This window comes from Miniopterus natalensis, chromosome 2 (assembly GCF_054644295.1).
Source record: "Miniopterus natalensis isolate mMinNat1 chromosome 2, mMinNat1.hap1, whole genome shotgun sequence".
NCBI classification, from domain to species: Eukaryota; Metazoa; Chordata; class Mammalia; order Chiroptera; family Miniopteridae; genus Miniopterus; species Miniopterus natalensis.
The window spans coordinates 119,518,803-119,534,001 of NC_142082.1; the positions used below are offsets into that span (position 1 = coordinate 119,518,803).

The 15,199-nt window shown below is 38.0% G+C and overlaps 1 protein-coding gene across 1 annotated transcript in view; it reads left to right on the forward strand.

Moving 5' to 3' along the window:
* LIN7A (lin-7 cell polarity scaffold A) overlaps nucleotides 1-15,199 on the forward strand; it is a 110,939-nt gene that overhangs the window by 83,329 nt on the left and 12,411 nt on the right. Inside the window, exons 3-4 of the mRNA XM_087813869.1 lie at nucleotides 1,121-1,192; nucleotides 3,480-3,689. Of these exons, the coding sequence (XP_087669995.1) occupies nucleotides 1,121-1,192; nucleotides 3,480-3,689 (282 nt within the window). The remainder of the gene's footprint in view (nucleotides 1-1,120; nucleotides 1,193-3,479; nucleotides 3,690-15,199) is intronic.

Genomic DNA, 15,199 nt, shown 5'->3' on the forward strand with positions numbered 1-15,199 from the left:
GTGCTATGCAAGTGTGTTTTTCTGGCTTACTAATTATCGCAAATAAGAAGGGAAGATATAGCCTGATTCCTTAGCTCAGGGTTTCTCAGTCTCAACAATATTAACATTTTGGCTGATAATTCTTTGTTGAGGGTGGCTACCCTGAGCATTGTAGGATTATTAGCAGCGTCTGGGCCTCTGCCTGCTAGATGCCGGTAGCACTATCTTTTTCCCTGCTTGTGACAACACAGAATGTTCCCAGACATTGCCATATGTCTCTGGTGGGGGGAGGGGGTTTTGCTCCCAGTTGAGAACTACAGTTTTCTATCAATTCTTCGTAAAAAGTGTCGATGAACTTATAGTCCTAGGAGATTACTTCCCCCAAAATCTGGGTCAAATAATGTAGGAAACATTAAATAATTAATAATAATAATAATTCTAATTATATTAATGTAAGGCTCAAACTTAGGCCCATTGGTCAGCGTAAACTTTGTGCTTTCTACAACATCATTCCGGGGTCCAGATTTTACCCTCATTCTTACTCTTTCGTCTAAATGTTAACATGAGCCCATAGTTGATATGTTACTGTGTTACTAGTTTTAAGAATCTCTTATTTTACTTGTTTTTGTTCCTGAATATATTTTATCTATGAATTACGAGTGTGTCATGAACAATTACATACCCAAAAACATGCAAAGAAAATATAGTTACCCTGTTTTTGTGGACTATTAATTTAGAAAACTATTTTTAAAGTGTTTCCTAGGTTCAAGAGGTAACTACATTTATCATTTTTTTGTCATATATTTGACAGAGAGCTATATATAATGGTAAAAATTTTTACCAACAAAGTCGTTTTTATAATATACATAAGAAAAACAAATGAGTTTCTACAATTGATAAACATGGTTAGTCAAATTGAAAACTTATAAATAAAAGTGGTTGCCTTCTCTGCCCTAACCTCCCCCTTCAAAAAAAAAAAGGATTTTTTAACCCAAGTCATCAGGATAATTGATTCAGACCCATTTCATTTTGCAATGGGGAACTTTTGTATTGTGATGAAAATGTCTTGTCTTATCTGCAATGAAAGAATTAATATTCTTAATGTTCTTACACATTATTTTTTTTTATGTGAACATTTTAGGTGTATCAATACATGCATGAAACGATAACTGTTAATGGCTGTCCCGAATTCCGTGCCAGGGCCACAGCAAAGGTAAGGCTTGAGTAACTTTAAAAATATACTTAACCCCAGTGATCTAGTAATTGATTGTGCGCGTGTGTGTTTCAGGTATTCTCGTGTGTACACTGTAAGAGAATTTAGACATCAGTGGCAGCCCAGAGTCTAGAACCAGTACTACTTCCCAGGTAAAAATCCTAATGGAAAATTGAACGTTTCTGCTGCTTCTGTAGCTTAAGAAAGGAGAATGATTTCATTAAACTCACTAAATGTCCATTTGGCACAAGCAAATCTACTGATTCATTGTATGAAATACTACTTGGTTTTCTGACACATTCCTCTGATCCAAAAGAACCTGTTCCCTATTTAGTGCATGAAGATTTATTGTCACAAGTCTAAAGATTAGACTCAAGTTAATCATTAAGATAACTCACCTGACGCCCAGTGATGTAGGATTCTTCCATGCATTCAGCTGAGCACTGGGCGGCTGAAAGAATGTGGCGCTGGCCTAAAAGGAAGGCCTGTCACCTTTTGTGGTAGCAAACACATTTGCTCTTTAAAAACTTAAATCCAGATATGGCAGAGACCCTACTAATGGAAATGTTACAGTGATAGGATCAGGAAATTGTCTGGAAAATAGACCATTAGGAAATAATAGTTTTAAACTAAAGTCGCTAATGCAGTTCTTATTTTACAAATACAGAGATATCATAACACGCACACACTTGATTTTTAAAAGCTTTCCTGTTTTTAATAATGTATAAGAAATAAGAACTGGTGAAAATAAACAGAATTTTTCATTTAAACCTTTTTGTGTTACATCACCTCCTGTTTCGTCTCCCTCCTGATTTCTTAGTTTTCGTCTTGTAACTGAACCCTGTAGATTTGTAAGTTTGTGTTTTTTTTAACCCAAGCAAGAAGAGGGTATTGCTATCATTACATCACGCTTTGCTTGTACTGAAGTGGAACACACAAAGAAAAAATGATCCCTACATGGTTTAATTAAGGGGAAAGTGAATTATGTAGTGTTTTACCATTCTCATTTCTTATTCATGTAGAACAGCAGGATAGCAGCATAATGTTGCAATAGCACAATATTTTCTGGTTGTTTCTGGGCTGTCTGCATTGCATCCATGTCAGCCATTAAAGTCTATGCATGACGACAGGGTTTGCATGAGCAAATAAGTGCATGTAGCTGAACACGAGCCATTATTTCCATGTCATTCACTATCTTTCACTAAATGCAGACAGTAGCATAATGCTGAATTGATGCGATCATGCCGTGTGTGGGAAAGAATGTACAGTAGTTGGTAATCAATATTTTTATAGTGTTGAGTAAATCACTTTATAGTAGGCATCTAATCAGCTGTGCTTAAGAAAGGGTAATGGAGGTGGAAAATAAGAAGCAGGCAGCAAAACTTTTCTTGATAGAAGCTACTTGAATGCTGTTAATTTATTTCCATGAGGGGTGGGAACTAATGGTAAGTTGTTTCCTTCAACTTATTTTTTAAAATTAATATTTGGATTTTAAAATACGTCCATACTAAATGATATTTTGTACGTCTAGGTATAAAACTGTAGACTGCTTATTGTGCCTGCATCGCTACGGTAGTTGAAACATTAATGTAAAATGTTGGGGGGGGTGTCCTGTGCCAGAGAAAGTATCTCTCTAAATAATATGGAATATTGATATGAAGCAATAATCTGTTTGAATCTATTATTTTATTATAGCTTTTATTTTCTTTTAGGCATCCTCAAAAAAAACTAAAAGAACTAAATTTGCTAAGCCAGTAGTCTGGCGATAGCAAAATTAGAGATGTATTTACCAGCATATATACATATAAGTGTTTCTTGGTGTATTGAATAAATATTTATGAAGATTTGTGTGCGAGCACCAGGTTAGACTGCGTGTCATACAAAAAGTGTAAGCCACAGACTCTACCCTTCAGGTGCCCATCGTCACCGTACATACATAATAATTCTAGTACGTGTGCCATGTGTAGTTGCATATGGACCAAACCTATTTGTTCAGTGCAAGAACAGGAGGAATTCCATCTACCTGAGGTAACTGGGAAAGAATTTTTTGTAGAAAGGAAACTCATCATAGAGGATAAGGCCTGGAAAGCTGGAAATAGCCGGGCTGAGCTTTGCCCAAGGAAGGGAGTCAGAGCCGACATCTAATGAAGAGCGCCCCCCCGCTGTCGTCCTTCCTTCGCAGGACTGTGCTATGAGAGAGGAGGACTTGCACGCTTTCCCCGCCGCAAAGCATATGCTCAGCCTGAATTCCCTTGTTTTATTACCAAACGACCATCTTTTCTTTCAGGCAACAGTTGCAGCTTTTGCTGCTAGTGAAGGCCACTCCCACCCTCGGGTAGTCGAACTGCCAAAGACTGATGAAGGCCTTGGCTTTAACGTGATGGGAGGAAAGGAGCAGAATTCCCCCATTTATATCTCTCGCATCATTCCTGGAGGGGTGGCCGAAAGGCACGGAGGCCTCAAAAGAGGAGACCAGCTGCTGTCAGTGAACGGAGTGGTATGTTCATCAGATCACCAGGGTTTTGTTTTTACCTTAAGCACATTCTCCCCTCCCCACCTCCCGCTGTTACTAAAGTCAGTATTGAAATCCTGGAACCAATCATAATTTTGTGTCCAATGTTTAGAAACATTGGTGGATAGTAAATCAGCAAAAGCAGTAATTTTACAGTTTTTATGTCTCATTTCATCTTGTTCAGATATGACATGTATGAGCTGGTTAGAAAATCATCCCAGATTGTAGAATTTCTCCCATATATACTTTAAGCGAGTTAATGGTGAGAAGAACATAATAATGTCCAGGCACTCTTTATTCAAAGTTACTGTAAGCAAGTACATTTTAAAAGTATAGATAAAACTCTTCACCCTATATTTTCTATTTTAATTAAAGAGGAAGAATAATTTTAATATACGTAATAATATCTATGGAAAAGAATAGTGCACAGATAGTCCTTTAAGCCAAGCGTGCAGCTGTAATATAATAAAAATGTCAGCCTCGCCAACAAAAATGTTTGATTACATTATCTAGTATTCAAAATATATATTTTTTTAAATTTTCACATGAAGTTAAAGTAAACTGAAATATATGATATTTTTAAGTAAAAGCAGAAACATACTTTTTTTTCATATCCTCGTATTCATTGAATGTCATTACCTCCACATGTAATAGTGAGTTGCTAAAGAAATAGCTTACTCTAAAATGAATAATTTTCTCCCCATAACTTCTACATACATCAAAAAATAAATAACCTAAAAGTACACATTTTAGAAGTATAAATAGGAACATTTCGATGATTACCTTTCTATTAATCTAAGATCTTTTTACTAAGAACTTAAGATTTTAATAAACAAACTAGATTTGGGTTTTTGTGTGGACATATGATTTCTGCTTAGAACTAAAATAAAATTCATTTAAAAATGTAATATTTTATTGGTAACTATGGAGGAAATTGTTCTGTATTTATATCTTGCATTTTATTTCTTTTTACTTTTAGCCTGACTAGTAGTTTTATAGAACCCAAAATTCAACTCTGCTGAGCTGATGTACTTCAAAATCATCAACCCATGAATATTTTATATCATTTCAGCACTTCGATTCTAAAATTACCATTTCATTTACTTTTCTCTATGTAACAGTGCTTCCAGATGAGCTCTTTATTGACCTTTAGATAACTATGACTCTTTCAAAGCATGTTTCAACTGATAATTTCAGAGTCGAACTTTCTAGTAGATTGCTCTAGAGCTTGATCATGTAATTATGCCACAAAGTAATTAATCTGTGACTTAGTGTATGGATTTATAATTTTTCTAAATATATTGGGTAAATCAAAAGAAAGCATACATTTTAAAACATGAAAAGTACAAAAAGGAACCAAAAATATATTAATAGAATAGTAATTATACAAAGCAACAATAAATATATATGAAATCACTTTAATAGGCAGTTGACTTTTAACTATCTGTCGAGGTGAGCTAAAGAGCCTTTATTTCACCCATACATTTTCAGGGAACACAGCTGTAGGCATTTAATAACTACTCATCCATTCCTTGCAATGGCCATGTTGGGAGTCTTTTAGTGGTGGTGTTGCAAGTATTGGAGCAATAAAATCAGACACATAGTAAGACTCTACCACCCAATGCCCACATGATTATGGATTAATATCCCCTAAACTTGAATCTCCTAGTCTGGATAAGAAGAGTAGTAGCTTGAAGAGTGCTGATGGAGATTGAAATAAGGCAAAATGTCTGTTGAGAGTTGGTCCACACATCTTTGATAGGTAAGGGTGGTTATTAAAGCAGGTTGAAGAGAGTTAACAATCCTCCTATGATGGTGCTAATTATGTTTAAAGTAAGTTGTAAAGCAACTTCTGCTACACTTACAAGCATATTTTACCAAACATTTATTAGCAAAAACTCATTAATAGATTCATGCAACCTTTTCCATAAGTTTGGTGAAATCATAGTTCTCTGTCCATTCAGATGTTCCAATCATTGCCTTAGAAAGAAGGTTTACTTGAGGCAGATAAAACAACATTTCAAGAGCAGGATTTTGGTGCTTCTATATTCAGCATCAGACAACCAGAAATTCTGTTAAACTGACTTGGAAATAGGAAGGTTCAGTGATCAAACTTATGCCACTAACCCTATGGTACGGACCACGGGCCTCTTTATGATTTTTGTACCCTGGTCATGTAAAGGTGGGGAATGTCTCCAGAAGTCTTTAATGTTCCACATACATTAAGGAGAATATTAATTAAGTTTCATTTAGCATGCTTATTAATGAGTCACTGATTTCATCAATGAGAATCCACTTCTGTCATATTTTTGCTAATAAGCAAAGCATTATTTGTTCATTGAAATAAGTATAACAAATGCTTTTATAGTGGTCAACCTCTAAAGTGTTGCCTTTCTGATATAATGCTTGCTGACAACTTTGGATTTATTTAAAAAGCTCCTAAATTTGATGTTTAAAATATTGCACATCCATACAATCAAACAATAAATTATAAATGACTTATTTTAAAATATTTAAAAATAAGTTATGTGCATTTTAACAGTGTCTAATATTTATCAGATGTTCATCAAGAGGTAGTTTTCCTTCTGTAAATGGGACACTGCATGACCCAGTGGGTTTCCCGTGGTCACACAAAGAGTGGTTAATCCAAGGCAAAGACCCTGAGCTTCTAACACCCAATCCAGAAGTCTTTTTAGTATAGTTAAGTCCAGTCAGACAGAAGTATTTAATGAAAAATATCACTCTGTAATGAAAGGACCAAAAAAAGAAAATATTAGCAAGTGATCAAATTATTACTATGTATACTTAAAGTACTATTTTGGGAAATTAATATGGAAGATTTTCAGAACATGCTATTCTAAACTAAGAACAAATTTTGGAAGCACATGATTTGTAGGGCTGACACAAACCTTAAGTACTTTAGTACTTTAGGGAAGAATTCCTAAGGCCCTACTGAGAAAGTAAATAAATTATTCCATGGACCTTTAAGCACCTGAAAAGATACAGCAGCTTAGAAGTCAAAAAGAAGGAAACTCATACCAGCTCAGCTATCTTTGGGAGAACATTTTTTCTTTTCTCTTCTTGAGCTCCAAGAAAATTTCCTATGGGAGTTTTACTAATGAGACATTGAATCACCTAATGCAATTGTATAGAAAATACAGAGGCCTTTTGTGTGTGGCCGCTTCTCAAGCCAACCCTCAGTAAAAACGTAGAGCTGGATTCTCAGTAAAAATTTAACATTAACAGGAAGTCAAAATGCTACAGGTAGAATTTATAGCTATGGATAGAATTTATAGCTAATGATCTTTAATGCCCACATTGTTTCATCAACAATTTTGAGAAGAGACTGAAGGACTCTTTATAAAGGCAACAGCCGAGGTAGACCCAGCAGGGGCAGTAAATACATTTAGTGCTAGAGCCCAGATATGTAAAATCTCAACAGGATTGCACAATAGGCTCAATTTAATAAGAAGCAACATGAAGTCCTGCTCCTACACCCAGAAAACTAGCTACCTATGTGCAGAATTTGAGAGGAATGCCTAAACATCAAAACCAGGAAAAAAGCCTGGAGGATTTCTGTTGATTTCAAGAGGAATATGAGGCAAGTTGGGAAAAATGAAAACAAAAATATGTTAATGTGATGGTAGCTTCCATGAGTACGAATATGTGCACAGATATGGAAGGAGACCGATTAGTCCAACTCTTGAACGTGCCCTTCAGCTCACAGCCCATTGTGGTGCCCGATCCTGGCTCTGCCTTATAAAGAACACTGAGCTAGTTCAGAGATGGGCAGTCTTGCACACAATGAACATGTTAAAGAAGGACTTGAGCTGTTTGGGACAGAGAAGAAAACGTGAGGGGAATGATGGCTGTCTTCAACCTTCCTCCATTGTGTGAGGCACCAGATGGCAGAGCCAAGACTGGTGGGTAAAAGTCACAAGGAAGGCAGATTTCAGTTTATTGTAGCAAAGAGCTTTTAAACACTTAGAGCTCTATAAATAGGGAAAGACTGAATCGTGAAATAGCATGTGTCCATGGTTTGAGGTTTTAATCAGATTAGAAGATGGCCTGCAAGGATATTTCAAAATCTAAACTGTGTAGAGCTGGAACAATTGGCCCAAGGTCCTTCTAACTCTGTCACTCTGGATCTTCAAATGACTCTGTCACTCTGGATCTTCAAATGAGATTTTGAGGAGACTGCCATAGACTCCTACACACACACACACACACACACACACACACACACACACACACACACACACACACACACACACACACCCCACCCCCCCACCCCCTTATACAGGTAAGTAGGATCCACCTGGTCTCTGTGCACACTGCTGAGACTTTTTCCTGAACAGAAAGAGTATATATATACCACAATATAATACCTATAATACTTTTCATTTATTTAGTATTTTATAGTTTATGGAAAGTATTCACATGAGATTCTCCCATTTGTTCTCAGAATTATCTCACGTAGCTGGTAGGGCCACGGTCGTCTGTTCCTTCTCTCTCTCTCTCTCTCTCTCACACGCACATGTGCGCGCGCGCACACACACACACACACACACGAATGGATACACATAATGTGCACACAGACCCACACACAACTATATACACGAAGTAAATTTCAACCTTTACATTATCACAACTGATGCTTACCAAATGTAATAATTTATTATTTAAAAAGTTAATCCCACTGAAATCTATAAACTCTGTGGATTGTGCCAAGGTCAATTTTCTGGTTTTAATATTAAACAATAGTTTTACAAAATGTTCTTGGGAGAAGCTGTGTAAAGGGTGCTTGGAACCTCTCTATATATTTATTTCCAACTTACTGTATGTCTATAATTATTTCCTGATGTTTTTTTAAAGGGAAAAAGCCTAAAAGAATCAACCTGAAAGATGAAATCCTACTGGTACTAATGGGAGAGAGGGCAGTTGGGAAGCTAGAAGCAGAGGACAGAAAGATAAAACAAAATCACAAGAACTTTAAAAATATGTCATTGAGAAAAGAGGCCTTCATTAGCATCTGAAATCCAAGCATAGTTTTAGAGCATCATTGGTTGGAAGATTGCAGTTAAATTCACCCAGCTCTGTAGTTAATCCTAAATAAAGCTGTCGATACAGTGTGTGCACAGTGCTAATTGATTTTTAAGCATAACAGATGAAAGAGTAAAAACTTAGGGACAGAACAGAATAAATTGTTTTCCTGGATTCTGGCCTTTTTCCATTTTATAAATATCTATGCCAAGTTAAGGGTGAGTACTCACAGCCCAAATTATTTGTGCAAAAAAGACTGTCAGGTGTGGAATGAACTCGAAATATGAGCGCTATGAAGCTACAGCATGCCAGAGAGGAAATGTGTATTAATATCTTGTTTATCTGTTATCTTAACAAAGAGAAAACACAAATAAAATTTTTTTTAAATTACTCTGAAATATACTGTAAGATTTCCATGAAAATTTAAACTCCACTTTAAAATGCGTGTCCCACTGACAGCAGTAATTTTTTGTTCATTGCCTTGTCTTCAGTCTTAGAACAGTCCCTTTACATGGTTGAAGCTCTATACACATTTTTTAACTCCAGGCACCACTGTAATCACTTTACATAATGAATTTGTTATTTTCCCATAATGATTGGTAGGTGCCATTATTAGTCCTCTCATTTTACAAATGAGGAAACTGAGAAAGAGGGAGGTCAGGAGCTGTGTGACCTTGGGCAAGGTCGCATAGCTCAGCTCCTGAATGACAAAGCTGGAAATTCTAACCCAGGCAGTCTGGCCTTATTTATCTGGTCCTTATTAAAGGTAAATGAGGATCTTAGCCATTAGGAAATTAGTATTTTCATGTACGGTGTAGAAAAGATCAAGATCTCTTCACCTTTATGGGTTTGCTTAAGAGCATTTTTGGTGGGGAGAGAGTCTGTTGTCTTTCTTAAATTCTCATAAGAGGCTTTGACCTTTAGAAAGTTGAGAACTAGTCTCAAATATGGCAGTGTCTTAAAAAAAAAGAGATCACTTGAATCCAGACGGCTCAGAATGCGGAGGGGGCAGGAAGAGCTTGGTTTGAGCGCGTCGGGATTTTCCACGTTCCTTATTCATCACCGCACAGTGCGCCGGGGCCCCGCGTGTGGCCCGGCCCACGCTCGCTCTCCAGGCCCGCTTGACTTCGGGGGAGCACAGCCGTGAAGGGGGCAGGCACAGCCTCGGCCTTCGGGCGCCCCCGAGGCCTGGGGCGGGCAGCCCCCCTCAGCTCTAGGCTGGGGCCTCGAGTAAAGCAACTCTCCTCTCATTCTCTCTCTGCCTAGGACTCATTTCCAGATTCTTTACCTCTCTTGGCATCTGAGTGGGTGATTGTTTGGGTTATAATTAAATAGAAGTGAAAACTGGAATTTCAGTTAAATGCTGAACATTTTTGTTCACTGAATGGCATCATGTGACACTCCATTCACAACTGTGAAGGAGCCAAGACAAGGACAATTAGGTGATTTTATTCACCGTCGGAATGGCACAAGCAAGGCAGTGGAATCTGGTATATTCCGCGACACTGAGCAGGTGGCATTGAGTCTCCTTCATTCTGAGTTGGCTCCTGATAAGAGTTCTTTTATTTAAAAAGTGGAACAGGGAGATACTGTGCTATCCTAATAGAACAAGTAACAGTGGCTCACCGGCCAGAAGTGCTACATTCTCGCCCTGTGAGTTCAGCCATCAGGAATGGGCACCAGGTATATTAGCTCTCAGACATTGCTAGACCAACTTGAGCTTTGAGCAATACACTCAGATTGTTTCGATAAAATTGACTGAAAATATGCCACTGCCAGAACACATTCACATTTAGCCAGTGTTAAAGTATAGATCTCTAGATGCTAGAGAGCATTCCCACACATGGGGTCAGACTGTCCTAAATCCCCATTTAGATGCTGATAATGGATATTTGACTACTCAATTTAGTTGCTGGTACAGTCTTTTTCATAGTTATTACCATCATTTTCTTACCATTTGTTGTTTGTGTTTTCCTCATTTTGCGCTGTTCTCACAATGGTTTTTTGTTCATTCAACAATTATTTGTAGAACAATTATTATGTGACAGCTGCTGAGCTAAGTCCTGAGTATAGATGGTGAACAAAACCGAAAAGGCTATAAGCCTCTTGGAACTTTTTGCCTGGTCGAGAGTGAGAAAATGATGATGGTAATAATAAATCTATGCACATAAATGTATATGTAACTGGTGATATAGCCATCCTGTTTCCCACCCTAAACGAAATTCCCCCAGTGATTCAATTCAGTTTTACATTGGTCAAGTAATGAGATTTTCACTCTATGTGTGTATTAGTTTCTTATGGCTGTGTGTTAATAAATTACCACAAACTTACTGGCTTAAAAAATAAAAATGTATTCTCTCTCGGTTCTGAAGGCCAGAAGTCAGAAATCAGTTTGAATGACCCAAACCCAAGGTGTAAGCAGGACTGTGCTCCCTCAAGAGGCTCTGGAGGAGAATTCCTTTCTTGCTGCTTCTAGTGGCTGGTGGCTGCCTGTAGTCCTTGACTTGTGGTCGCCTCACTCAAATCTCTGCTTCCACGAGAACATCACCACCTTCTCTCCTATGTCAAATCTCCTCTACTTCCCTCTCGTAAGGACCCTTGCGATTGCATTTAGGGCCCACCAAGATAATGCAGAATAATCTCCTCAAAACCCTTAACTTAATCACATTGGCAAAGATCCTTTATCCACATAAGGCAACATTTACAGGTTTCAGGGAATAAGACCTGATGTCTTTCAGGGCCATTATCTAGCCCCCTACTATGTGTTAATATCCTAAATCCAGAGGGCTTACAAGTGTCCAGGACAAGGAATGGGACCAGTTGCCCACAGACCATGGACACATTGCTTTTCCACTCTAAGGACAGCGTGTGCTGAGTATTCCCACCCTACTCCAGGTACTGACAATACAAGTTCCTTCTTCCTCTCCCACTTTGGGTACTTTTCTCCTTTTACAGTCAGTGAAGCCCCTCAGCCTCTTCTTCCTCCTTCCCACAGCCCCAACCCTGTCTAGTCTTTGGATGGTGGAAAAAATGCAAACATCTCTTTCTACCTTGCAGGCAAAGGCTTTCGACTAATTTTGAGTCCTTGTTTTTGCCTTAACCAGAGTTTCTCAGCCTTGGATAATTCTTTCTGGAGGAGGCTGTTCTGTGCATTGGAGGATGCTGAGCAGTATACCTGGCCAGTAACACTCCCCACGCCAGTGGTGACCATCAGAAATGTCTCCAGACATTGTCAACTGTCCTCTGAGGGGGAAAAATCATGCCTGTTTGAGAACCATTACCTTAAACTGAATTAGTCCAATTTCATGAAGGCTGATACAAACCAAACAGGAGCTGCACTATTAAAATCTGAATAGCATACGTTACACACTGTGTGGTGTATGTGAATAGAATGGACTTCTACCAAATCATAGCATGTAGGGAATTCCACAGACAGGCCATTCTGGGAAAGACTTCATCCAAAGCTTGTCTCTGAACTGAGGGGTCTGTGAAGAAGAGCCCCGCAGTTGACCTTGATTACTATGGATGACAAAGGCAAAGAGATTGACAGCTCACCATTACTGAATCTATCTCTACAGGCAAACGACATTTTAAGAATATCATCTTAAAGGCTTTAATCAGACCGCCAATAAACGATTATCAATGTGCCATGTGCATGGCACTGAGAAGGAACAATTTAAGCAAAACACAGGTCATATGCTAACGGGGCTTAGTTTCATCTAATTCTCCCAAAAATATCAAGTTAAGTGTTTCATAAATAGAAATGGCTGCATTACTCATAATTTGACTTAGCTCTAGCTTTGGGTGATTTGTAGAAATATATGGCCAGTGTCATAAACAGAAACATGCTATGGCCTTACCATTTTTCTCTTCTGCTTCAGCACAGAAGGCATAGTATCTCTTTGGCCACTTACAGTCCGTAACTGGAGTCCACAGGGAACCGGAGAACTCTGTGAGTTTTAGAGATGGATCTGAAATGAGGCCGGCCAACAGGATAGATGGGGGACAGTTGTTAATCCTGAAATTCTCTTTATTTTTTGTGTCCATGATCTGTTCAAAGTTTTTAAGGTTAGTATTAAATGATCACTATTTGTTGCTATTCACTGTTAAGCAGTATCAGAAGCAACTTTAAATAGCACTGCCCATGCTATAGCAATTTAGACGGAGCCAATTACCAAAAGAACTCAGTGCACACTCCATTTCCCGCAGGTCCTGTTTTATTCATTGGTAGGAGGGACAATGCAAGACTGTATGATGCTAGTTATCAGATCACACATTAATCATTTTATGGTATCAATTTTGGCAGGTGTTAAAAATATGACTTCCTCCGGTTATATTGAATATAATTTTACACATATTTGGAGTGTTACACAAAGAAGCTCGATCACTTTAAACCTGCGTGGGCTTTAATAAATTTATGTATTTACTTAAGAAAATCATCAAGCATTTAATTACACGCAACTTTTAGTAGGCATGTTTTATTATTTTGTGAATAAAACAAATGAAATATAATCGCTAAAATTCCTGTGATGCACTTTCAGTTGTTATAGGAATGTGGGGACGTGAGTCAGACTTGAAGCTTGAGTGCTCTTTGCTGGATTACTTATCCTCTGCTTTCTCTACTAGATTAGCCAGCTGCTCGGTTATTCCACCAAACCTTAGTTGGAGGGATATTAAATAGGGCAGTAAGTTGACGAAGTATACTTAAATGCCCTGTGTCTAGAGTATGTATGTGGCCAAACAAGTTTATATGACATTTCCTGGACATAGTCTTAATATTCATTTATTCATTCAAAAAGTATTTATTACGCATCTATAGTGTACCAGGCACTCTTTGAAGCAGTCAGTATTCTTTGATAGATAAAAATAAAAGAGAGAAAGATTCTTTCCTTCGTGGAGTTTATATTCCAGTAGGATAGAGAGACAGTAAACAAAACAAGTAAATAAACTCAATGTTAGATGGTGGCAAATACTAAAGAAAAAAAAGGAGAAGAGAGAAATCAGTAGAATGAAAGGAGGACAGGAAGTGCCAAGGTATGAAAAGGGAGGGTGTGGTTCTGGGCAGAGCAGCCTCAGTGAGCAGGTGATATTTGAGGAGAGATCAAAGCAGGTAAGGGGGTGAGCCACATGAGTAGCTAGGGAAGAACATTCCACCCAGAGGAAAGAGTCAGAGTCCCTCAGATGGAAAAGCTCTGGCATGTTGGAGAAGCAAAAGGAAGCTAGACAGGACTTCAGCGGTAGTAGCTCTTTTTTTTTTCAATTGTTAAAATTTTTGCTAATTAAAAAATTGCAGCTTTTAAAAATGTACCTTCTGAAAATGGTATTTAAAAATCCCCATACCCTAGGTTTAGAAATAAAGCAGGCAGCCCCCCCAAGTGTAGTAACAAAATTGATAACGAAAGTAACAGGAAAGGTTTATTTTGAGAGCTAACAGGCCTGGCATTTGCTAAGTATTCTAAGTGCACCTGGCCATTTAATTCTCACAGACTAATTCATTGTAATTTATGGAGTTGGAGGAGTAATTTGGTAACTTCTTTAATCTTAAGTTTCCAAGTTGCTAAGAGATGATATTATTGGCTGCCTCATTTTTATGGTAGAACATAGTGCCTAACACATAGTGAGTACTAAATTTGTTAGTTGTGATAATTGTTACTACTTCATAATTAAGGCATCAGCCGTTGGTTTAAATAAGAAATCGCTGTTTTCTCAGAGAAGTGACAATATAGTTAAGTTACAAATTTGTGAACAAACACTAACCAATCCATGAAACTTAGGTATTTATTTATTCATTCATTTGGCAAAATATTATCGGGCCTGGCATTGTCTTAATCATTGATGAAATAAAAAATAAAAGCCCCTGATTTCATGCTTATAGGTATTGGGAGAAAATAGACAAGGGAGAAGATCATCTTTGCAACATGTTATTTTTATAAATAATGATTAGTATGGGGTTTCCTCAGAGATCATAGAAGGGGCAGCTACCCCAGGTATGGGAGAGCCAGAGATGGTTCCTCCTGTGGAGAAAACTCATAGACAAGTAGGTGCTGGGTAGGTGATTGGAGGTGGCGAGGGAGGTGAAAGCCACATCAAGAGGGAACAATACCAGAGTCCAGACACTAGAGAAAATTGCAAATTCTTCTGTTTGGAGACTTAAAGAGTTGGCAAAGGAGGCTGAAAATATAAGCTGGGGCCAGATTGTAATGAGGCCCACTGGGCTGAAGACTGTGAGCTCTATCTGAGCAAGGTTGGAACTCAGAAGGATTTTAAGCAAGAGAGTGACATGATCAGTTTGCATTTTAGAATGATTCCTGTGATTGCAATGTGAAGAGTGGTTCAGAGGGGGCCAGAATTAGAGGAAGGGCAACCAGGGGTAGATATAACTTAATGTTTAGTGAGGGAGGAAACAGGTCTCATTAGTAGGGAATAGCTGTTTCTTTGTTTGTTACAACACA